A 24,260-nucleotide genomic window follows, 5' to 3' on the forward strand; every position below is an offset into this window, starting at 1 on the left:
ACATCAGCATGTTTCTGCAGACAATGAGTGATATGTTTTTCATGTGTGTGTCAACAGAAATCGGCATCATGCACTGGTTACTGCCTCCTTAGTCCTTGATAATTGGACAGTTCCGCATCTCGTGTTGCATTTTACCACAGCACTTAGCACAACACCAACACAACAAGATTTCATGCCAAAAGCAGTGCACACGTTGCATATATGCAGTTCAGTCAGAATGCTGTGTTATACCACGTAATACTAAGCAAGTCTTAGGTAGCTTCTGTTTTCAGTGATAACATAAATTATCAGACACACAAACATCCGCTTGACTGAGACCATACACTTGAATATCTTCTTTACAGATACGCAGAATCTTAACGACGCAGCACATTGGAAAAAAAAAGGGATGATTGTGCATCTGCAGAAAAAGACAATTTTTATGGTTTTAGAAACAATCATACAATTTTCTTTCATAGGATATGCAGCTGATTTAAGTAACAATTATTTAAGGTTTATTAGCCCCATCTGTCCTCACCTCACCTGCCCATGTGAATTTTAATCTGTCAACTTATGAGAATATTCCACACAGTTTCTGGTGGTTAGAATTTTCTTGACAGTTCCGAGTTTTCCCAGCACTGAAATAGCCTGAACAACTAGAAGCTAAAAATACACAGATTATGACTATGAGCCGATTACATATGCTATGACCCATTTCACAAATAACAATGCTGATCTGCCAGACAAAAATTCCTTAAGTATAGTTTGTGTCAGGGCTAGTTGGTTGTTTAACACTGGAGTAAACTGCAGGCACTGCATAATTTTATAAAACTATGCAGCACTATTGTAAAACTAGGCAATGCTCCAGTAAGAAATTCCTTTCAGCCTCCCTTAGCCTGACAGAGCGCCTTGGTTAAATCTGCTTGAATTAGTTTGTTATTCAATGATCAATTGTTACTGGCATACTTTCTAAGACATAGTTCAAGCTAACGAAGGCTCTATAAGCAAAGGGTTTGGCAGCAGTAATGAACTAGTAGAACCATACCAGTGTTCTCGTGGGACAAAAGACCTAAAATGCTCTGGACAGCATTCAGTTCAACCAAGATTGGATAAAGTTCTGGCTGGGTGGCTACAACATGCATCTCCTGCAGGATGTCGTTAAGCTCTACCTCAGAATCCATGAACCTGCAAATATACAGTAAAAATAAAGGCACGCTCATATACATTGCCTAAGTAGCACGAAAGCCAAAGAGCAGTGAAATTTAAAAATTGTGAATTGTGGGGTTCAACGTCCCAAAGCAACACATGGACTATGAGGGACACCGTAGTGGAGGGCCCTGGATCAATTTACACCAGCTGAGGTTCTTTAATGTGTGCTGACATCACTAAGCATGCGGGCACCTTTTGCATTTCACCTCCACTGAAACGCGGCCCTAGAGGCCGATGTTGAAGCCGGGTAAATTTAAACATAAAACAGTTACAGAACTGCAATTAATAACACCACAAACAATAATCCACAGCAAGTGTTGTGCCTAGCAAGGCACCGTTCTTCCACTAAAGCCTTTCAGTGCTTTTTGCTTTAGCCTAACCAGCTCAATATGGACCAAGCATATTAATACTTGGTGTCACATAACTTTTTTTTATATAAAATAGTACGCTTAACAACATAAGTACAGGTTGTTCTCTACTCTAAAATGTGCAGCCTTTAAAGAGTAAAAGCAACAAACAATTACATTATAAATACTACTTTCATTTCACACTTTCAACAAACTTAAGTCCCAAGCAAGTGAATGCATCAGGTCATTTTCATTGGCTATATTGCTACCAAAACGAATTGTAATTTGAGCTTAAAATAATACTTGACAGCTTATCAAATATGAAGGTTCTATCAGTGCAAAAGGTCTTTACACGCTAGTTGCATTGAAATTTTTACTGTTCCACACCATGAGCAAGCAGATAGGGATGAAACGGTCCAGTATCTGTATGCCGTTGTACTTGTGGCTTGTGCAGTTAACCTGTAAATTTCATGATGTGTGCCAAGGATGCGTTGACATTTGCACTTTTTACAGGTCTGCCATATCACAAACTTTGTGCACCAACAGCACAAGGTACAATAAAGAGACCCAGAAATTATTTTGACGGGTGTTCCCTAATGTACGCAATTAGTAGAGAATCTTCTAATGGGCACCCGGCTTATGTTTTGCAGCTCCAAAAGCGCGTACTTATAAATAGGTTTTGAAAATTGCAACTCTTGATTGATCAGGGTGATACCGCTTTATGGTGTCTTTGCTCGCAACTGTCAGAACTGATGTCGTATGGGTGATGGAGATGAATCATGAGCGCACTGTTAAAATGCAAAGAAAAGTTTCTTGTAACCCTTTGATGCACTATGCACACAACTGAGTACAGCTGTGTACAAAGTGAACTTAGCCTTTTCTGAGAGTGTGCCACATCTAGCAATGATTTTTTTATTGAAGGTGAATTTAGCATCCTTCATATTGCAAATGGGATGGGTTTTTTTATGCCATCTAGCCACTATGTCAGCTAAAATAATATTTCAGGAAACAGTGAGCTTGGTAACACATCATTCACCATTTTCATGCAGATGGATTTTGCCACCATTAATATAATTATCTGTTCTGCATTTCAAAGTGACTCCAAGATCCCTCGGGTGTTTATTTAAAATATACTATCATTTTGATGTTAGAATAATTAACTATTGTGGCATTTTGTAGGAAATCTTGTACATGCTGTAAAGGCTTTCCTGAGGCCTGGCTATATTATCTGTGTGGAAAAATGTTTTGGATCCAAACAACTCGCAGGTACTTCCACTGCAGGACAAAAGTCTCTCCCACTGATCTAAACTCACTCCTCTAGCCAATTCTCTGCAACTCCCTGCTATGTTTCTCTTCCCTGGAATCCACTTTGTTACACCTACAGCATGTGCTAATTTTTTCCAAGTGGATGTCATAGGGGCCACCACCCCTACTGAGCAATGTTTTCCATGACAAAACCACACTCATTATCTCAAAGAGAATTTAAAACATGTAGAGCCTGAGGGGAGAGCTCCCTATGTCTAAGAAGAGGAAATGAGGGAACCCATTTTTTTATTTTTTATTTTTTGGTGTATGCAGCACTCCTTAAATAACATATCACGGCAAGCAAGCAAACAGAGGTGTCTGAAGCGGCTCCACCATAAAGCATGTGACATAACTGACACTGAAAGTGTAGAGCTGCTGGAACCACCGTGGAAGGAACAGTCAACAAACAAACAAACAAACAAACAAACAAACAAACAAACAAACAAACAAACAAACAAAAAGACTGGTCAGCAAAGAATGAAGTAAAACATACATCAACAATCTTTTTATAAAACACTGCTTCTTTGCAATATGTTAAACAACTCATTTAACCAACTCATTTGGGGACATAATGTGCAAGTAATCAAAGGAACACTTCAGCATATTTGCAGGCAGTAACACCATCTCTAGGCAGACACTTGCCTGAAACCATTACAAGCACTTCAAAGCAGTGCTATTGTCAACACAACCTGCAGCAAAGCAATACTGAGTGAAGAACACCAATAATAACAACCGGACATTGTTAAAGTTAAACAGTGCACATGACACCACTACTACTAGAAAATGATAACCCTTTCAAAAATGCAGTCTATAAACTGAACACTGTTCGATAGCAGGCTAGTCGTCCAATCATTTTTCCAGTATTTGCAAGCAATAAGGTACTAAGGCAGCACTGCCGCAGTGGTGGCTCTGAGATTATGGTGCTCGGCTGGTGAGCCAAAAGACGCGGGTTCGATCTCGGCCATAATGGTCACATTTCAATGGAGGCAAAATGCTAGAGTCCAGTGCACATTAAAATTAAAGAACCCCAGGTGGTCGAAATTATCCGGAGCCCTCCACTACGGCATCCGTCATAACCTGAGTAACTTTGGGACGTTAAACCTCATGAACCACTAAGACAGCTGCTTCACGTTCACTGCTAATCTGCAGCAACAGCAATTAAAGGCGATGCAGCATCTAAGGCTGGCAAGCCATGCAGCATGTGTTGCACCTGCTGCTCCCTAAATACATAAAACAACAGAAACTCACTTTTCAGGAAGATCTGGGTACTTGATTCTGAGCTCTTGGTTTTTGAGCACTTTTTTTTCGAAATTGAGTATAAGCTTCTTGAGATTAGTGTCATCAAGAATGTCAATCTAAAAATAGAAAAATAGACTGAATGATAAGTAACAAATTATATGCACATCGGGGAGCACTGAAAAGAAGCAAACACAAAGCTGACAACCAGAGGGTTGGTGCTTCCAAAGATATCACACCACAATAATCAGTCAAGAACATTACTGTCAGCATCTACCTGCGTGTGACCATAAAGTTACAAAGGAAATCTATGTAGATTTCCTTTATAACCATATGGCTGCCCCAAACCAGGGGTTCGAATTTTCAACTGCAAAGGTCTGAGAGAGGTGCATAGCATTGCTTTGTAATTCCCTAGCATAAAATATATAAGAGGCTGGGGACTCCCTTCAACTCGGCTGCTAAATTCCGTAATGCAACCCACATCAGTGCAATAAGAAGTGCCAACAACTCGGGCGACACTTAGTATGAACTAATGAGGAACGATGACCGCAATTCGTTCGCTAACAAATAAAACAACCTTCACTAATTGATTGCAGGATATCAGATCGATTACCGCTCTTAATACAGTGAAGCGTATCTAATCTACACCGCTGCTAACGTGCCACATTTCAGGCCGCCAAAACACTCTTCTAGGAACAAGTGCAGATGTAATGGAATACATACGTCAGTGTCAGGCTGCGGTATGTCTGCGGTTTCTATCTCACTCGGTGTGGGCTCCGGCTCTTCACGCAAAGGAGCTGCGTTGAAAATAGTAATAGTGACAGGACCTTAAAGAAAAGCAAGGATCACTGGTTAATGTAGCTTGAAACTAACTTACCAAATCGCGACACTCGCATCGCTCCACCTGTAAGAGCGTTGTGTTGCAGCCGCTTTCTCGGCCGCGTGTCTGCCGTTTCTTCATCATCTTCCAAGCCACGCTTTGGCTCTTTCGCAGGCTTGAATAGTGAGGCAAACAAAGTATTTGACGCTTCAAGGACGCTACAGTGATGCACGCTGGTAAATTAAACGCCTTATTCGCAGCTTACCTTGTAATTTAACAGCTCCCCAACGTCCATTTCTGACGATCTCGAACCACAGCTCTCGAAATACACAAGTCGCGAAACCAATCACATTAGAAACGTCTTAAAATTCAATACCCAAACGGCACAAAATCTTCGATTTACAGATAACAGCGTTCCCGATCAGCACGATCAGTGAAACGATTAAACGAACTACAATGTGAACCGTTCGAAAAATACTTGAAATGACATGGGCGACATGCGCGCGAAATAAGCATATATTGCTTAAAACCAAAAGAAAAATGTTAAAAAATAAAATAATAAACTATTAAAACTAATATATATCTTATTTTTAATATTGCTTGCAACTTAACAAACTGTGATTAAAAAAATGTGGTTTAAAAAACTTTAGTATGTAATTTCGGGTTTTGTAAGACCCGTAATCAATGGCTCTCGTCTGGTTGTTGTGTTGGGTTATTGGACACTGAGCAATGTTAGTAGTTTTCTCTCATTTTATGCGCGTTGTTCGTTGTGCATTCATTTTAGCTTGATCTGCGGTAAGACACTGAGTGCTGACTTTGATTTTTAGATGTGATGAGTTCCTAGTTTTCGTGAACTTAGTGCCACCGGCTCGTTCATCTTGCCATCATGTTAGGCCTAAACGCGGTGAAGTGTGCCCGCAAGTACGAGGTGCGCTTTCCGCAAGAAACCAAACGTGGGCTTGCCTTGAGAACTTGCCATTAAGGGAAGCGAAAACGCAGTGTAATTCTCACATGCTTGACACGCGGTAAGTGTGCACATTGTACTGAAAGACCTCGTAGGAGTATAGCGTTTTGTTTGTGCCGGCGCGTCGCCGAGCTGCGTCTTCGTTGTGGAGTGAAATCGAGTGCAACTTTTTGTTCCTTGAGTTCATATTTTTTTTTTGCATGTTTGGACCTAGCTGCTTGTGCGACCACGCTAGTCTTGGTAATGATGGTGGTACAAAACTTGCCTGCAGTGTTGATACAATATATCCTACGTTAATTGCGCCGCGTTCATAGATAAACCGTTGCCAGCATTTGCCAGTAACAAACCATTATCTGTAAGCACCAGTTTTTGATGCTGTACTCCGAAGTTGTAAGCGGGCATTTATTTGCATTTTCGGTGCGATTTGCTTGCGGGGTCGGGAGTGTGCTTTTGTCGAATGTTTTGGTGCTAAGAACGCTGTTGCTTTACCTAGCTTGTCTTGCGTGCTGCAGGTAAATCTAATTGCTGAACGGAGTGGGTAGTTTGGCTGCTTGTATTGAATCTGACGGATGGATTAAGCGGACGTGAAAAGTGCATATGTAATATATGTTAACATGAAAAAGTGGTGTAAAAGGCATTGCTTTTTGGTACCAAGCTTATGTAGCAGTGCTGTAATTTTTTTGTTGCATGTGATTTTGTTTCTCATGTGCATCGTGTCAAGGGTTGAGTGACTGAAAGGGAAGAATTTGTGTTCAAAAGAACCAGCAACTGACCTAAATGGTCTCTGGAAATGTAGAAATTATGCCACAGCCACGCATGGTATTGCATGCAGTTCCACCCAGAAGTTCAGATCTCAAGTTGTGGCATAAATGCCTGGAAGGTTTTTACTGATAGTTGTGCGACAGCTACTCCTTGGTGCAAAGGTGCACCCTTTGTCAAAAGTTAAGGGCACACTGTGTTCACTTCTGGACCACACCATGTGGCTCATGCATCGCCAGCATTCGAAATCTCATGAAAGTGAGAGGAACCCTTGTTCTCGCCCCTCAATAAGGTAGGAATTCTACAGATGCTACAACAGCCCCACTACACGGCTTACATGGGCCCCTTGGGCTCTGTATGTACTTTTGACAAAGGCTGTACATGTACTCTGCATTGTGTACTGTTAGGCTTGTAGCATGTAGCTCTACAGCTCTCATTTCTTTTGAAGCTTTTTGTGTTTGGTGTGAGTTGTCGCAAAGCTCGCCATCAAAGGAGCGTCTATAGTCGGATACAACTCTAACGAAGTGGCAAATGCCCCTCAACGGATCCCCTCCAGCCAATGGCGTCGACTGATTCTCTCCCCCTCCCCTTTGACCGATACCCTTGGACCTAACAGCGTGAAATTGCAGGGTGCGTCAGATGAAATGGGAATAACCACGGCTTATTCGGATTTACCACGACGCCATGACAACTGGTCGGCACCATTGGCTGGAGGGCCTGCTTTGAGGGTCGGCCATCTGCCACTTCGTGCTTGAGTTGTATCTGACTATAGCAGAAACCTGTTTTGTGTGCAGCGCAGAATGTCATACTCCTTTCTCGTTTTGTTAGCATGTTACTTGAGCAGATGAGTATAAATTTGATTGGTTGACAGGGCAACATAGAAGTAGCCAGGATTTGGCTGTGGTTGTGTGAATACTGCGAGCATGTACCATGTGTTGTGTGGGTTGGCTGACAATGTTGCTCTTCAAGCAACATTTTTTGGAATATCTAGCTCTTACCCAGCCAGATTCTTGCTTATTTTAGGTTTTCTTGCTGTACAGCAGGCAGGAATCTTGTTATACGTAGTGGCACAGGCCAACATTGTTTTTTGGCTGCCCCACCATACTTTTTGTACAGCAGGCAGGGGCTTATTATTGTTCAATCTTTTTAGGTTGCCCCAGCAGAATATATGTACAGCGGGCAGGGAAATTGGTTTTTTTTTTCTTTAGCCCAATCTAACCTCTGTACAGCCTGGTGAGTGCGGGCCGGGACACATTTTTCTTATTTCCCTTTTCTTAGTCCCAATATAAGCTATGTACAGCCTGGTGAACACGCCATGTTCCCACCAAATTGCTGCCCTTGTTTATTCTATGGTTATAGTTATTCTGTTTTCAGCATATTAAGTTTTAAGCAGACTACATACACACTTTGCTCAAAAAATTAGTCCATGCTAATGGAATTTAAATGGCCATAGACGCTCGTGCTGATACTGATTGCATTCATTGTGATTACACTACACCTGCTGATTACAGGTGCATTGGTCAGAGCTTTTGGAAATTCACAGTTAGTGAAAAGTGTTGTATTGCAGGCTGTTTAACTTTACACATTATTGAAACAGTGAGAGAAAGAATGCACACGAGTGCTACTGGCAGCTTTTTATTCTACCAGTTCTATTCTTAGCTTAAGGGGGCTCTGAGGAAAACACAATCTAGTTTTTGTTCTTTGTTGTTTGGCTCTTAATGGCTACGTTGGTGTTTGTTCTGGGGCAAACGATTCATTTTCTGCTGAGAAATTGGATTTATAAAAAAAAAAAAACATAGAACTGGTTACCACTGTGTAACATGAGATTCAGTGACAGCTGTTGAGGTATTTTCATTTCGTGTGAATTAAAGAATATGAGATCGAGATGCATATATGCATAGTTATAAGGCACTCTCCTTAGTTTTCCATGCATAATCATCCTTGGACTAGCACCTTTTAGTCCACCGCTCTAGGCGCATGGCGCCACCACTGCTGTGCCTATAACCGGGCGGAATGTTTCACAACAGCCACCACAGACTAAGCATGCCACATTCCTTCTATTATCTCCATACTCTCTCTTGCATATGTGCTTTCTCAGAACACCTTTTAGTTTTATGGTGTTAACCTTGCACAATTCAAGGTCTACAAGAAGTGCTGATCCTGTATTCAAGTTTTCAATGCAGAAAACATTTTGTTGGTATATAGGCGTAGGTGGCTTTATTTTCGTTGTTACTCTTACTTTCAGATTTGAATGCCGTAGAGAGGAAAAAGTATATGGATGTAAGATCTTTAGCAGAAGTGTGTAAATGCACACAATTTTTCTTGGACCTGTTCTGTAAGAGCTTACTTTTTTTTGGTCCACTGAACTTATTTTTTGCCATTTCCTTGTGTTGACTTCACACTATTTGAAGGTTGCTAGAAGTACTGCATTTAGCCAAGTGTCCAAAGCGCAATTTTTTGTTGTTGTTGTAGTTTATAGATATGGGCTAATAGCTACATGCAAATATATGTCAGACTTGTGCGTGAGAGTGACAAATAAATGAATAAGAGAAGTTGTGTGAAGATTAATCTGGTTTAGGTTTATGGTTTTATGGGGTTTAACGTGCCAAAGCAACTCAGGCTGTGAGGTACTCTATAAGGCAGAAAAGGCTAATCTGCCTCTTCCAAAGTTGCCGCACATGCAGAAATCACCATTTTTCAGCTTAGTGCTTAATGACAATCTTTTTCTAATGAATCTCTAAATTGTGTATCTAAATTTTAATCATGAAAGATACACACCTCCTTTGTGCGTAGAAAGTTTGTTGCCAGATGTAACAAATTCTTGATGTGTTGATTTTTTTTCTAAAGCATTATTGCAGTGTAAATTTTGTGTACCAGTCCAGTTTTGTAGAAGAGTTGACATTTCCTTCTAATATTTTTTGCCAATTGAGTGCAGGTAATGAACAGAGGTTTAATTTCACCAATGTCGCTTCTCAACGTAGTTAAGCTTTAACTTGTGCACCTGGCCATCAAAACTGTTTAGTGAGATTCCATTGCCAATTGCTGCCTCATCCTCTTGGTTACATCAGCTGCTACTGTCATCCTTCATGCCACTGCATTGTGAAATAACACTAGAGTGTTATGCCTGCTTATTGAAAACTGGGTGCAGTTTTTGTCATTTCATACCCTGTATTCATCAAAGCTTGCTAGCTTTCAGCTTTTGCTACATATTTAAATGCCTCAGAAAAGTTTTGGTCATCTCTTGTGGCTGACATGCCCAAAATGGTTGCTGTTTTGGTGAAAGAAGCTGGCTGTGCAACTTGACCAAACAGGTGCAAGACTCGAGTAACTCCCTGTTCTGCCTTTTGTTAAACGGTGCCTCATAGTCCATAGTATTGCTGTAGCATTTCTTAAGTTCATTAATCATTAGCCTTGTTGGCTAACATTGCATGCGTTTGTTTCTGTGGCTCTAGTTAATACGGCTTGGTGGCTGGCAAGCTTCATGTAGCGAAGAACACGTTTGACCCATAGGAACAGGGTACCGGATAACTGTAAACAGTAAAATTGTGTCCTTTCAAATGCCTAGATCCATTAACTAGCTGACCAAAATCAGGCGTCTCAATTTAGAAACAACAAAGTGAGATACATAGTGTCATTTTCTTTGGTCAGTTTCTAGCTGACCTCTTGCAGCAACATTGCTATCAGGGCCTTTGAATTTTGGATTTTATGTTTTTGAAATTGAGGGGCCGAAACCTGGCACACTGTTTGCCAAGCTGTGTGTAGGAAAATGGGCTTATGTGGAGACAGTTACTAATTAATGTTTTTGAGAAGAGAATGTTTTCTGGCTGAATTAGTAGTACAGCAGATCCACTGGTTCTAAGTGAAATAATTTTCGAGCAGAATTGATAAAAAAATAGCATTGAAACTTTGCCTGAGAGAAAGGTCTTCATAGTGGCACTGTTTGAGGCATGGTGTGCAAAATGTGGAAGTTTTTTTTTTTTGCTGAAGGTATTTATCACACAGCAGTTAAACTGCCCTTTTCATTCAATTTTATGTGCTAGTCCAGTTCAGCCACTATGTGGTGGGCATGTTAATTTTTTTTTCTTCCAGTTAAGTTGTGAGAAAGATTACTGAATTGTGGTGTGGCTGTTCAGTGTCTTGCAGCATTTGTCAAAAGTGAAATTTTAGGTTCAGTAACTGCAATGACAGTCCCAGGTGTTCAACGTCCAATGTTAGGTGAGCGAAGTACTGGCAACATTAGTTTTAAATGTCCGAAAGGCACGGGCTGAGGTGGATGAGAAATGCGTGTGCACTATCAACTGAAAGTTCATAATGGATACAGTTATGTGTGTGCGCATGCACACACACACAGTACTGGTGTGTGTGGATGTCTTAACACCATCTTGCTTTTCTGTAAAACGCATAGGTTGTCATAAGGCAACCCTTAGTTGCAGACGTTTGCTGAAGGACTCATTTTGCCTCAGGTTTAGGTGAAGCCAAAATATCAGAGCGTTTGAAATTTACTCACGCATTCCGTAGAGATGAAATGATAGTTTATTGGGATCAAGTGCGAGCGTGCTTGTGATATGTACAAAATACTTCCTAACAGAAATACCAAACATACTGCTCGCAGACCTTCAGAACCAGTTACGAAAATCGCCACAGGGCCCGTGTAATTTGTAGGTTACGTCATGCCAATTGTGGTCAGATGAACTGCCCAAACAGCTGTGAAGCTGTGAACAGCTTACTGCTATGCTTGCAGGTGGCACTGCCATTTCATAGTCTCCAAGAATTGGATGCTGGTTCGGGCTGGATATCGATTTGGAGTTCCATAACTGCTAGTATAAAAAAAACTGGCACAACTTGCTTGAGGTCGTCATTGTTCCTTGCCTTCCAAGGGCCTACTACAAAATGATACTGTGAGTCTCTACCCATGTTATGTTGCTCTCAGTATTGGCAGGGCCAGCATGGCAGGTCACCAAACTTTTTCAAATTTTAACATCATTTTAAACTACTATATGAAAGCCTCAGCTGTAGCTGATAACTTATTGAAAGGAATGTTTGCTTTTCTAATAGCATTACTACAGGCTTTGCCTAGCGCTGAAAATTTGGTGTCCCTACTCCTTTAAAAGCTATACAACTTAATAATTAAGCATGTTGCAGCTTTTATTTGTAGTGTGCACTAAGACAGCAGCATGCTGGCGAATGTGCCACTGGGGTACAAAGCTTTTATTGGGAGAGTGGTCATGATGATAATCTGCTTGTTGGTCCACACATCTATGACACTTGCTGCTTGTACATTGAAATGCATTTTCGCTTCATAATTCTCATTGTATTTTAAAGAAGGTTCCAGCTTTTCTTGCGTCCTTATGTAAAATTGCTCACAGTTTATTTCGGATTGACATTGCAGTACTCCTATACTTTACCTGTTCATGAAAAAATATTTCAACCTTGTTAAGAGATTTCTGGAGGCGAATTTGGTAAGGCCTTATAGCTTAATCATTCAAGAGGCAGATACTGGGACAGAAATTGGGTGTTTCTGTAAAAAAAAAAAAATACTTGGCATGTGGTTATTTTTGTCAGGTAGCAGCGGAAAGCATCAGTAGTATGCTTACCATCATTTTTACAGCGCACATCCTGCTTTTAGGAGGATACTGCATAGCATAAATGTTACCTCCCACTATCACTATGTGGCAAGGTGTTGCCATACAGAAGTCGCCACGATGACTGAGCAACTTCGGCAATCAGCTACTGGGCCCAAGGCCTTAGGATCTAACCCCGGCAGTGGTGGCTACATTTAATTAGAAGCAAAATGCAAAAACTGTGTTGTGCTGCGTGAAATCAGTTCACAGTGTTCAACCCCAGCTGGTCGAAATTATCTGAAGTTTCTCCACTATGGTATCCCTCCTAGCCCACTGCACATTGGCTTAGTGACTTTGGAGTTCGGCTGGTGATGCCATGGTCACAGGATTGAATCCCAACTGCTGCGGCCACATTTCGATGGAGGCAAAACCTAAAAACGCCTTGTGCTGTTTAATTTCAGCGCAAGTCAATGTACCCCAGGTGGTCTAAATTAATCTGGAGCCCTTCACTACAGTAGCCCTCATAGCTCGTGCATTGCTTTGTGACAAACTCCACATACAGTAAATTCGAACTGCTGGCACGGTTCTGGCCAAAGCCCATCTAAGATTATGGTGTTGCACGCTCTCTAATTGGGACGCTATGGGTCTCGCACCGGTTAATTTGAACGGGCCCCCAAATGGAGGCACACGACTTAGTTCCGGTTTCACTTTTCTGATCTTTGCAGCCCGCATCAGCCAGCCAACTGAGCCCAGCTGCACGCCGTTTTAGGCACTGATTGACGTATCTCCCTAGTCTTTATCATTTTTTTTTTCTAATTCGGCACCGCTGACCGTTTCTGTCCCCGTGGTTCTGTTCAAGTGCACCAAAGCTGTGCGCTTGTACCACTCGCAGTTTGTGCGGTGAAGCCTCCTCACACATGACACTGCCGCTGAGGTGTATGATGCAGTAGCGGTGGAGCTCCACGACTAAAAGTAGTCATTGTCGTGCCATTCTCTCTGAAAAGCAAGCAATCATCGTCCAGCCTTTTACCAAATAAATTTACCATAATGCAAGCAGTTCTTGTTAGTTTCTTTGAGGATAATTGGAACTCTCAGTTAATTCACATTTTTTCCAGTCCCTTGAAGTTTGGATTAACTAGCTTCTACTTTACCACTATCAGCCCACTTCCGGCTTCCCATCTTACATGCACCCTCTGCTATTCAAGTTGTTAGCCCAAGCAGAGGTGAACTTGGTTTTCTAGCTGCTGCGGTGGCTCAGTGGTTATGGCACTCGTCTGCAAACCTGAAAGACGTTTCAATCCCGGCCACGGCAGTCTCAGTTTGGTGGAGGCGAAATGCTAGAGGCCCGTGTACTGTGTGATGTCAGTGCACGTTAAATAACCCCAGGTGGTTGAAGTTTCTGGAGCCCTTCACTGTGGCGTTCCTCATAGCCCGAGTTGCTTTGGGACGTTAAACCCTCATAAACCATAAACCAAACTTGGTATTCTCTTCTAGTTCATTAGTTCCCATTTTTTGCCTAAAGGAGCACTATGCTGAATTTACCAAAAGCTACAGCCTGGAAACTTCTCATGTTTTGCAAGAACAGCTCTGTATTTGACAATCTGTGTGCTCATGTTGCTCTCCTATGCCATGGTCTCTTGTTAAGAGATTGATATGATAGATCGGATGCATGTAGTCCTGCCACCCAACAAAAAAAAAAAAGCTGCACTACTTCCTGCACGCATGTTAAAAACACATTTTTGGATTTTCATTTCAGCACTGCTTGTTTTGTTGGTTGCACGCTTAGTGTGGTGCTTGGGTACCAGGGTGTTTTTTTTTTTTTTTTTCAGTTTTCATGCCGAGTTGCATTTTGCCTGTTTCTATTTAATGGGAAAAGCACTGCTTTGTGGGTTGAACTGCTGCAGTGTACTGTGTTGGGTATGATTAACTGTTGCAGCTCATGGAGCTTCAACTACTTACTATCTGTCAGGCAGCAGTGTTGGCATCTGCTGCCACATTTGTGCTGGTACTATTCAAACCTTTTGTCGGTGTGTCGAAAAAAATTTAGAGCTTATTTAGCATATTTCAGTTGTTGCCAATCAACAAAGTGAGCAAGTCTTGTTTTACACTTGCGGCAGGAGGCAGCAATAACTTCAGTAAAAAAAAAAAGTCATACTGATTTGATGGGGTTCAGACTATATTAATCCTTCATCACCAAGGTTGTGAAAGATTTGAGGACTACATAATTGCCGAATTGTGCAAACTAATGCACCAACGTTAGGGATCTAGCTTTTCATTGTGATTTGGGGAAAATGTGTAATCAATCTGTTACACTGTGAACTTTGTCTATTTTGTGCAACTATCGAGAGTTCTGAAGGTCAGCTTGGGGGAGTGAATCTTGATGAAAACTACACACGTGTTCCTCTGCTTTAGGCAGAGGTTGATACTGCTCTTGTTGCTGCAGGATTTAGTTCTCGCAGTTTAGTCACATCCACCCTGTTCCACTCATTGTGATGTTTTCGGAGCCCTTATAGTGCTTGTCTACATAACTTTTGAGCCCTTTGTGAAGTGCCTGTACAGTCCAAGTTGTTATTTAGACAGTTGTTGTCCTTGTGGGTTTTCCTTTGTCCCAGTCTCAATTCGCACTGTTTCTACTCAGTGGATTACCAACTCGCCCATGCTTCTGTTTTGCCTGTTGTCACACTGTTTTCTGGTGAAATATGTCTTTTATTGACAAGACTTGCAGTACCAAAAATCAAGAAAGCATTCACCAAAAACACAGTGTCTGTAGCACAGTTGGCAGTCGTCAGAGGCACTATGATCGGAAACTGATTTTTATGCCTCATATTGCTCTTTGTTTCAACAATCTCCACAAAATGAAAAATTAAAATCATTAAATGCTGGCTGGAAGTTGCATGTGCACGCACTTTTGTACTACCTTAGCTACGTCAGGCACTCTTATTTGAAAGCACTGCTTGCATGAAGCATGTCGGCACTGAAACTTGCACCAAAGCTGTGCATGCAAATATTGATGCAGCATGTTTTCAGCATGTCTTAAATTCATGACTCTGAGCATTAAAGGGTTAACATAGATGTCATGATAGCATCAGAAAGCCAAGCTGCACAATTATCCCATCTAGTTAGCAGCACCTTTCAGAATTAAAAAAATGTGTTGACAGAATTGCTGAAATTAAAATATTGGCTGTTGATAATAACTGCAGTTTGAGTGTTTTCATGGCTGCTGTTAATTTTTTGCTTGTCATGTTGTGATGCATACACTTAATTTCTTTTGAGAATCGATCCTGTGTGTTTTCTGTCTGTCATTATTGTCCATAGGAAATGAAGCAGCATAGTGTATAAAGAACACCCGTGCAAGGTAGCTTCTAACAATGTTTTTGTTTCACTCAGTAAAAGAAGCAGCATGTAATAGCAATTTTTTTTTATTTAGGTTTGTGTTTGTACACTTTCAAGTTGTTACCCATTCAGTAGTAGTAAGTAGTTTAATTAAAATAACAAAAAGGAAGGAAAAGATTTTTGCTAGCCCTACTGAAGCAGCTGAGTTGGGGCAGCGGAAATAAAGGATAGCAGGCAGAATGGAGAAATGAAATGAAAGGGATGAGGGGACAGAAAGAGGATAGGGGGATAGGTAATATGCACAAACTCTTTACACAATAAGAAATGTGTCCAGGTTGTGCGCGTGATTAGTTCATGATGAAGCAATAAAAACACGTGCACAGCACTGTGTTGACTACAACTAGAGTGGGGTGTCCAGTTAATCGTCCCAAGGTAGCACACTCTGAGCGATCAGTCACTGCTCGTAACTATGGGTGGAGAACAGACGGGACTTGCTCATTAAGGCAATGCACATTTTTTGAGCTCTAGAAAAGATTATAGCCACTGACTATCTTCGTTACCCTGCTTTCTTTAGCTGTGCTCAAGTACTAATCTGTACATGATGAGGACGTGAAGCCTTCCTGGTAAGATGAATGTTTGGGACCGGGTAGTAGCTTTGTCACTCCTAACATTGCAGGCATTTTTCTCCCCAGCTGTTTGCATTGGCTAAGCATTTTTTGCATGCTTTCTCTGTTAAATTTATTTCTGCTAACTGCATCTGCTATTCATTTTTCTTGATCTGTTATTTGCTGAAAACCTACTTGTGTGAATGTTTTGATGACTGGAATTAACAGCTAATTATTGTTCAGTTATATGTAAAATGATGGGTAGCCTGTCAGCACTGCTTGATCTGCATAGCGAATATTGTAGTCCAGCTTTAAAAAATATGAAGTTCTGTGCTGTTAACCAGAATTCTGATTTTTAAATTGACTTGCTTGAGTGAATTAAATTTGTGCACTGAGCATATTTAATTTCTAGGTTTTTTTACTTGCCATGCCGGCTTATGTATTATTACTGAACCTTTTTCACTTTGTGATGGTATTCATGCAGCTATTGTTTGTTGAGAAAGTTACCAGACCAGCATACCCATGGCCAGACTGGTCAGGTGCACATATTAGTTTTAAGCAGCGATGTATTATTGCAAAATGAAGAGCAATAGTGAGATTCCTGTTGAAAGTCTATCACAAAACCTGGGGCAATAATTATTGAGCCACAGCAATGCTGTGCACCTGCTCTGGTCCCATGGTTTGTCCTGATAACTTTTCCAACAGGTTGTACATATTTTGGAAAACTTGTTCCCATGGTCTGTGTATTTTCTGTGTGCTATGGCTACTTTTCAGAAGTACACTTTAGGCGACTGAATGTGATAGCTGCTTTGTACCTGGTTGCACTGCTGTTCCTGCTACCTCACTATTCCTGCTGTGGATGCTGTGCCATTCCCCAAGCTTCGCAGTCCTCTCCTTCAACCTCCTCTCTGCACTCTGCTGCCTTCTGAACTCGCCACGGCCGTTGGGCTTGAGTAGTGGGCAGTTCCTTTTATATTTCCAGTTCTTTGTCAACCTCAGGCTCCTGTTATGGCGGTTTGGCTGGACCATGGGCTTTTATTATATCAGTTAATATATCAGTTAATGGTCTCTGGTGTGTCCTGCATCTTGTTGTAGGACATGATACTGATGCTGCTTCCCTTACGTCAGCTAATGTGTTTCCTGAGGGACGTTGTCCCATGTAACCTATATAGCCACAGCAGAGCAGGGTGGGTGGCGAGCTCTCTCAAGCCAAGCCCTGATCTGGCGAGTGCACTTCCCACCTCTCTGCTTTTTCTTTCACCTGTTTCAGTGATACTTTTTGCGCCATTTCTCTCATTTCTCAGCTTTGGGTTCTTGCTGCAAGCTAGTTTAAAATTTAACTAAAAGGATCATGTGTGTAATGTGTACAGTATGTCTCCCTAAAACTTCTTTTTTCTTCCTTGAGCTAATTGTGAGCATAACATTTGATAAAAATGACAGTTTACCCTTTGCATTGTTTATGCAGCATTTCACATGTTTTTCTCTTCCAAATAAACACCTTTGTGCCATTGTGTTTGCAGCCCAAGCAGAGGAGTGGAACACTTGAAGGTGCAGCTTGAACACTCAAACTTTTGGCTTGAGTGCAGCAGAAGAGCAAGGTTGAAGAAGATAGCAAGGCCACTTTCAAGGTTGGAGCCCTTGAGTAAATAACAGCAACATGACATCTGTAGAGGAGCTACAAAAGCCTGCAGTGGGCAGCAGTGATGCAAGTGATGGCGATGGCTCTGCTGGCGGGAGTTTAGCTGGTCCAGAATCACCTGAAGAACCAAACAAGGCACTTGAAGGTGACGGGACTTTGTTTTTGTCACTCCTCATCTATTGTTACTTTAGTAAGCTTGAAGGGACACTGAAAACAACCCCATCCAATTACTGGTCTTAGTAAAAATTGATTCTATGATGCTTTGCGGGTATCTTAATTCTTGTCCGGAAACAAAAACCCCCATTTATGGCTGAGAAAATTTAATTTTAAAATTTTTTCCGCTACTCGATTCAAACTTGTGGCATCCACACCAAAAAGGACTAGTTGCCACTGTTTGGAATGAATGGCCATGCAGCCTAGCCTTTGGGATCCACACCAGAAATTCAGTGTTGATGCATTCAGTTTGCTTGCAAAATACCTGTGAAGGGGCAACCTGTATTTAGTTTTTTGGTTTTTTCTAGCTTATAAGAGCTTAGTTTCTTGTGAGAGCGGTCTTCGGTTATGATGCCGTGGTCTGTCAATACAGGGCAAATTCAATTTTTCTGCAGTGTCCGTTTAAGCTCTGCAGTGCAGTTTTAATTGTTTGGTGCAGCATGAATGAAACACAAAAGCTTTGCCATTGCAAATGTCTAACGATTACTGAGTACAGCATTTGTTAGTTGTGTGTTATTTGCAGCTGTACATGGAACTTTGCATTGTGTGCATACTGCTAGAGAAGAGCTCGATATTCTGAAGTCATTGTAAGCAAGCTCATGGCTTCAGGCCTTAGCAAGTCATAGCAAGGTCTTCTCATAACCTGTAATAAGGTTTTTATATTTAACGAGTTGCATTAAAATGTGTGTTGAACTAAAGGGTGGACAGGTGTAGAAAACAGCATACTATGCGATGTCAGTGCATGTTAAAAGGACCCCAGGTGGTCGAAATTTCAGGAGCCCTTCACTATGGCATCCCTCATAGCCCAAGTCGCTTTGGGACGTTAAACCCCCATAAACCAAACATGCAGAAAACAAACTTAATACCATTGCTATGTCCAGGGCTCAGCCTTTGCTAGAGTAAAGCATATAGTACTAAAGGCCACAGGCTTGAAAGGCTAACGCATTCAAATGAACACCTGCAGATTATAACGCATGCAACACACATGGCATAAATATCGTTTATGCTGGTGTGTGACCCATAACTCCTTCGCGTAACGCCGTTAGCATGGTGAATTTACCAGAATTTGAGCACTCTGCACATTTGCCATGTGTTACTGACAGAGCGTGATCTTCAAGAAACACTTCTGCGCTTTCGTTTGTTTTCATGGTTAATTTCAAGTTAAAACAAACCCGAGTGACTGCGACTAAGAGTTGGACTACCATATTTACTCGTGTAATGAACCCACTATCTTTTTTTCTTTTTTTTTCAAAAAGTTGTCAGGGGGGATTTTTTGCAAGTCAAGATTTCATATGATATGTCCATCCAACAACAAAAGCATGTTGTCAGCTGCATTCATGTCGCCTGTGTTTAGCATCGGTCACTTCAGAAGGTGTCTCATGTATCTCGCTGCAATCCGAAGATTTTGTAATAGTCGACGGCACAGGCCAATTGTGGTGAGATAAAGTGAACATGTTGAACACTGGCCCTGAAGGTCAGGTGTGTGTTTTTTACCCGAGCTTTAAAAAAAAAAATACAGGGCGGTTACGAGTGTGCAATGCGAATGTTTGAGCATTAGCGGTGCTTTCTGAGTGCTCGCCTGCTTTCTAAGCGTAGACTGGCGCAGCCGGACGCGCAGCACTGCATCGAGCAAGCCATTGTCGCCAGTGCTCCTGCCAAGGGTGCACAGCGTCTTTGCGCTCTGCCAAGTTCGCCAAGCGCGCCACCCCTGCAGCAGCTCTCATCAAAAGATAAACATGCCGTGATGTTATCAGTGCATGGCATCGTGGCACGCTGCCAAGGTCTCTGCTGCAGATGGTGCACCACTCAGGAACACTAAGAAAAACTAACGCTTAAAAAAATGTAAATTTTTACAGAAAAATTAGGGTGTGGATTTAATATGCGAGGAAATATGGCAGTTAGGGCAATATTAGTTAAGAAAATGGCACTGAGACAGGATGCTGGAAGAGGTCAAATGACCCTGAATTCATATTAGTTAAGAAAATGGCACTGAGACAGGATGCTGGAAGAAGTCAAATGACCCTTCATGAATTCTAACTACCATTGGATGTTTATTTTTCACACAGAAAGATAAGAAGAGAGAAAGTAAAAATTAATAGAAAAGATAAGTTCTACGACCCGCCGCGGTGGCTCAGTGGTTAGGGCGCTCGGCTACTGATCCGGAGTTTCCGGGTTCGAACCCGACCGCGGCGGCTGAGTTTTTGTGGAGGCAAAACGCTAAGGCACCCGTGTGCTGTGCGATGTCAGTGCACGTTAAAGATCCCCAGGTGGTCGAAATTATTCCGGAGCCTTCCACTATGGCACCTCTTCCTTCCTTTCTTCTTTCACTCCCTCCTCTATCCCTTCTCTTTCGGCACGGTTCAGGTGTCCAGACAGGTACTGCACCATTTCCTTTCCCCAAAAACCAATTATTATTATTATTATAAGATCTACATGTGTCATGCTTAAGTCATTTATAGAAATGAGATTCCTTTAAGCTGCAGCAAATGTGTTATACCCCTGTCAATGCACAAGTCAAGTAAGTGCACTTGCGGGGAGTGTGCTTTGGCATCTCTAGGGATGCTTTAGGCTAGGCAGTGCTAAACGGGAAGGCAAAGTGCATTCATAGTAAAAAAAAAAAAAATGGCAGCACGAAATGAGCAGAATTTTTGAAGAGAAAAAAAGGGAAAAAAAACTTGAAAATTGACTGTTTGATGTGATAGCGCCAATAAAACTAGCTTAAACAGTTTCTAACAAAGAAAAAAATGGAAATAGAAGAAAAGTCAACACCAGTCAAGTCTATCCAGAATTTTCACAACAAACAAGATAGCAGCTTGCAGCGGAGTTGCTTCTGATTGCGTTCCTTTGTTGTGTTGATTTGCGTGTAGCTATTACGAACAATTATTTTTTAAAAGGCAGTGTTATAGCAAGTAAAATAAACTTGTAAATACTTTTTATGCACCAAACATCTTGTGCCTTCAAAATCGCTGCTGTCGAGGTTACGCACTCGGCCCTCAAAGTGTGTTCCGTGAATGCACTCCAACCGGAGTACACTCTTCTGCAAGTGACACTCCACTTGCAACGTTTAGATTTGACAAAGGGCACTTTTAGTGAGTGAAACTGTCCGTAGGTGCACCTAACTTGCCTGCTTGACACGGGTATTAATGTCCACCTGTGGCAGCACTGAAAATAAGCTTAATGCTGGAATTATCTAGCATCACACATTTCGTACAGAAGTAGTCCTTCAGTTGAACCGATCATTGAACCGCATTTTAAAAATTTATTCATACTGACAAGCTAAAAAGGTGTGGATAAAAGTCATACCAAGCGGCCAGCTTGCTTGATTGCTGAAAAGTTTATGGGAATACTTCTTATTAATAGTGTGAAGAAGGTGACTGGTAAGTTGTCTACCTGTGTACACATATTCAAGAAAGCATTTCAGGTAAAAAAAAATCGGACGGCAGAGAAATTTTGTGTAACTTGCATATACCGCATTTCAGATCATAGTAGTGGACTGCACTGATAAATAATTAACTGTAAATACATTTTTGGCAAGTTTTTTTACTCTGTGTTCTTCATTGAAACAAACATAACATTTATATTTCTTTTTCAGAGAGTTTAAGCACAGAGTTATCATAGGGAGCTTGCTGCGCATGCGCGTTTATCTGGGCAGAGGGTAGTGGCTGATGATTGCAGTAATTTTAATGGGATACGGTATGCTAGAACTCTTTATAAGCTTTTTTTTTTTCAGCAGTGATAGATTGTGATAAATATTGTAGTTTCCTCCAGTTACTGATGCCAAAAATTCAAGATAATAGCCAGGCTTCTGCGTGCCATGTTGCAAGGGGTTGTGCCATTTCACAGCTTGTCAGCAGAGCAGCTTATCAGGGACTGATTGGCTGATACTACAAGAAAAACGTTATACATAGCGTTTCTGTATGGTTGCGCTTTGATGCCAGGCAGTCGTAATGGGCATGAAGACTTACTCCCTGGTTCAACCATGCATCGTGCAAGCCTGGAATCGTCTGCGCCTCTCCAAGCGATACATGGCAGTGCCACTGTCCTTCGCTGGAAACCCGGTATTGATGGCTTTCTTTCCTTTGATCTCAGCGCAGACGATTCCAGGCTTGCATCATGTGTGACCAGACCAGGTAAGTACCATTGTCAAACTTAGTACGAGACAAAAGTCACCACAATATGCAAGCTCCGTGCGCAGTTTTACCTCAGACAAGGCAGTGGTTGAGGCAGGAAAATTTCTAAGTCACTACGATAAGGATGCATGTCACAGTATAGTCGGTCCCAGGTATATGAACTCGAATGGGATAGCAAAATAGTTCGATAGTATATAAAAAACGGTAACAGATAAGCTTATGTGTAACCTAGAAGCAAGAATGCACTGCACTCACGCTAGTAACGTGCTACTTGTGGCAGTGTGCTGCCTGTCGGCTCACTGCTCGCTTGACCTAGCCTGCACATCAAAGCCACAGTGGATGGTGCTCTGGAACTATCCACCTCCTATTATGAGAGGTTTAATCCTGTTAAGAGTACAATATAAATAAAAAATCTCATTAAAATTAAAGTATAGTTTTCCGCTACGCCTTCGGCAGCAAAGTGAGCAAACCACGCCACGCGAGGGCCTCTGCTAAGCAGTTAGGTTGCCTTCACTGCATGACAGCCGTGTTGGGTGGAAAATCAATGCGAGACCGAAGGTAACCCTCAAGCATGCTCCACATTTACTATGTCAGCAGTATTACAGCGCAAGCACTACCAGCAGATAGATGTCCAGGGCCACACAGCTGACCCAGTGCGCTTTCTGAAAAATGATCGAAGTGTGCCGTTAGGAGAAGTACCATTTGCAGGGGTGTAGCATACCGTTCAATATATCTTATGTTCTTGTGAATGTAAGTTCGATAAACGCGTAATAGTGGTATACCTATGCACAGAATTTTTTAGGGAATGTTCCAACGGCGCGATATAAACAATAATTTGATTTATCCATGGGTGACTATAGTAAATATTTGCTTGACCTTGGCTAGTTCACTGTAATATATTCCTGTTGCATTTACTTTTTACTGTGCTTGTGCAAATGAACAAAGGTACTAAGTGCTAACACGGGTTTTGTGATGCAGAGGGGAACTTGGTGGCTGAGAGAAAGAGCGAGGAAGCAGCAGTGCAAGAACCTCAAGCTACTGCTGTTGTACCAAGCCACTCTCCTAGGGGCTGCAGTGAGGGGGTTATTGAGAGTGAGGAAGAAGGCGCTGTTCATAGCCCAGAGCCTGCACCGCAGCTGCACGTGAGTCTCACTTAAATGTATCCAGTAACATTCACGCTTTCATTGGTGTATGCCAGCATTGTGTGTCAGGGATTATAATTTCATGCTTTAGTGCACTAGATAAAAGTAACCGGTTGTTTATGGCAAACATTTGGTGTACAAGGTTGGTCAAAATTTCCCAGGCCATAGGATCTGCTTTTGAGCAGTATAGTCGGGCAGTTATGATACCTCGAAGAGGGTAGAAGTAGTATCATTCTAACCTCTGAGAATCTTGATAGCTTTATCGGCTTCTTAAGTGCCTGGATATACCGATGAAAAGTAGACACTGTGCCCTGGGAACTTTTGACCAATCCTGTACATGTTTTTTCATTGAGGATTTCACTGAGGAGATGTCTTGAGCACAAAATGGAATGGATCTTGCCAGTTAACCAAGGACGTCAGCGAGGATGCCCTGGAGGCAGCCCCAGCTGTGCCTGTGGCCAAGAAGTGCCTCAACAGCCGCTCTATGGAGCCCCTGGAAGGAGAGCTGGACTTTGAAGATGATGCTCCACCGGAGTCACCTAGCAGCACTTCACCTCTCAACAAGGTGCCAAACAAGGACAGCAAAACAAAAGTAGGAAAATTTTTCATTCCCTTTTATTCATTTCAGAAATAAGAGCTGTTTTTAAGGTTCATGTTAGGGTTGTTTCGTTTGAATGGTGAAGGTTGTATTTAGCAGAAAGCACTGAAGAGTAAGTGAGCCACGTAAGCATTTTAAGAGCAACAGGCACATTCCTTGCATTGTTTTTAACATAGTCTACAGTTAAACCTGGATGTAATGAACCTCCATGTACTGAATTCCTCAATATTGCTAACTTTCTTGATTCCCTAATGCTGCCCCCATTGAACTGCATTAAGAGGGACATGGGTCTTGAGACCGAAAAATGACCAAAAAACAGATTTTCTGAAAATAGCATTTTCGGAATCTGCAGCTATTATTCTCCAAGTTCACCAATTCTCTTCTTCCGGAAGTCAGTAGTTTCAGCATATTATTGAGTTT

The 24,260-nt window shown here is 41.8% G+C and overlaps 2 protein-coding genes across 11 annotated transcripts in view; one reads left to right on the forward strand and one right to left on the reverse strand.

Annotated features, from left to right (window-relative positions):
• The window catches only part of LOC144114257 (beta-catenin-like protein 1), a gene marked incomplete in the record, with an annotated part of 38,516 nt that extends 33,144 nt beyond the window's left edge, over positions 1–5,372 (reverse strand). The window contains 5 exon segments of the mRNA XM_077647865.1: positions 1,025–1,164; positions 4,089–4,195; positions 4,800–4,873; positions 4,954–5,071; positions 5,162–5,372. Of these exon segments, the coding sequence (XP_077503991.1) occupies positions 1,025–1,164; positions 4,089–4,195; positions 4,800–4,873; positions 4,954–5,071; positions 5,162–5,191 (469 nt within the window).
• A 185-nt stretch (positions 5,373–5,557) lies between these two features.
• Positions 5,558–24,260, forward strand: part of LOC144114258 (uncharacterized) — a 110,378-nt gene continuing 91,675 nt past the window's right edge. For 2 of the 10 annotated variants that reach the window (XM_077647868.1, XM_077647876.1), the window contains exons 1-5: positions 5,579–5,627; positions 11,361–11,517; positions 17,639–17,902; positions 23,079–23,242; positions 23,646–23,834. In XM_077647868.1, the coding sequence (XP_077503994.1) occupies positions 17,776–17,902; positions 23,079–23,242; positions 23,646–23,834 (480 nt within the window). In that variant the 5' untranslated portion in view covers positions 5,579–5,627; positions 11,361–11,517; positions 17,639–17,775. Of the gene's footprint in view, positions 5,922–7,769; positions 7,853–8,864; positions 8,955–11,360; positions 11,518–12,905; positions 17,903–23,078; positions 23,243–23,645; positions 23,835–24,260 lie in introns of all 10 variants that reach the window. The other 8 variants (XM_077647867.1, XM_077647874.1, XM_077647866.1 and 5 more) reach the window with 6 other exon arrangements.

This window comes from Amblyomma americanum, chromosome 1 (assembly GCF_052857255.1).
Source record: "Amblyomma americanum isolate KBUSLIRL-KWMA chromosome 1, ASM5285725v1, whole genome shotgun sequence".
Classification (NCBI taxonomy): domain Eukaryota; kingdom Metazoa; phylum Arthropoda; class Arachnida; order Ixodida; family Ixodidae; genus Amblyomma; species Amblyomma americanum.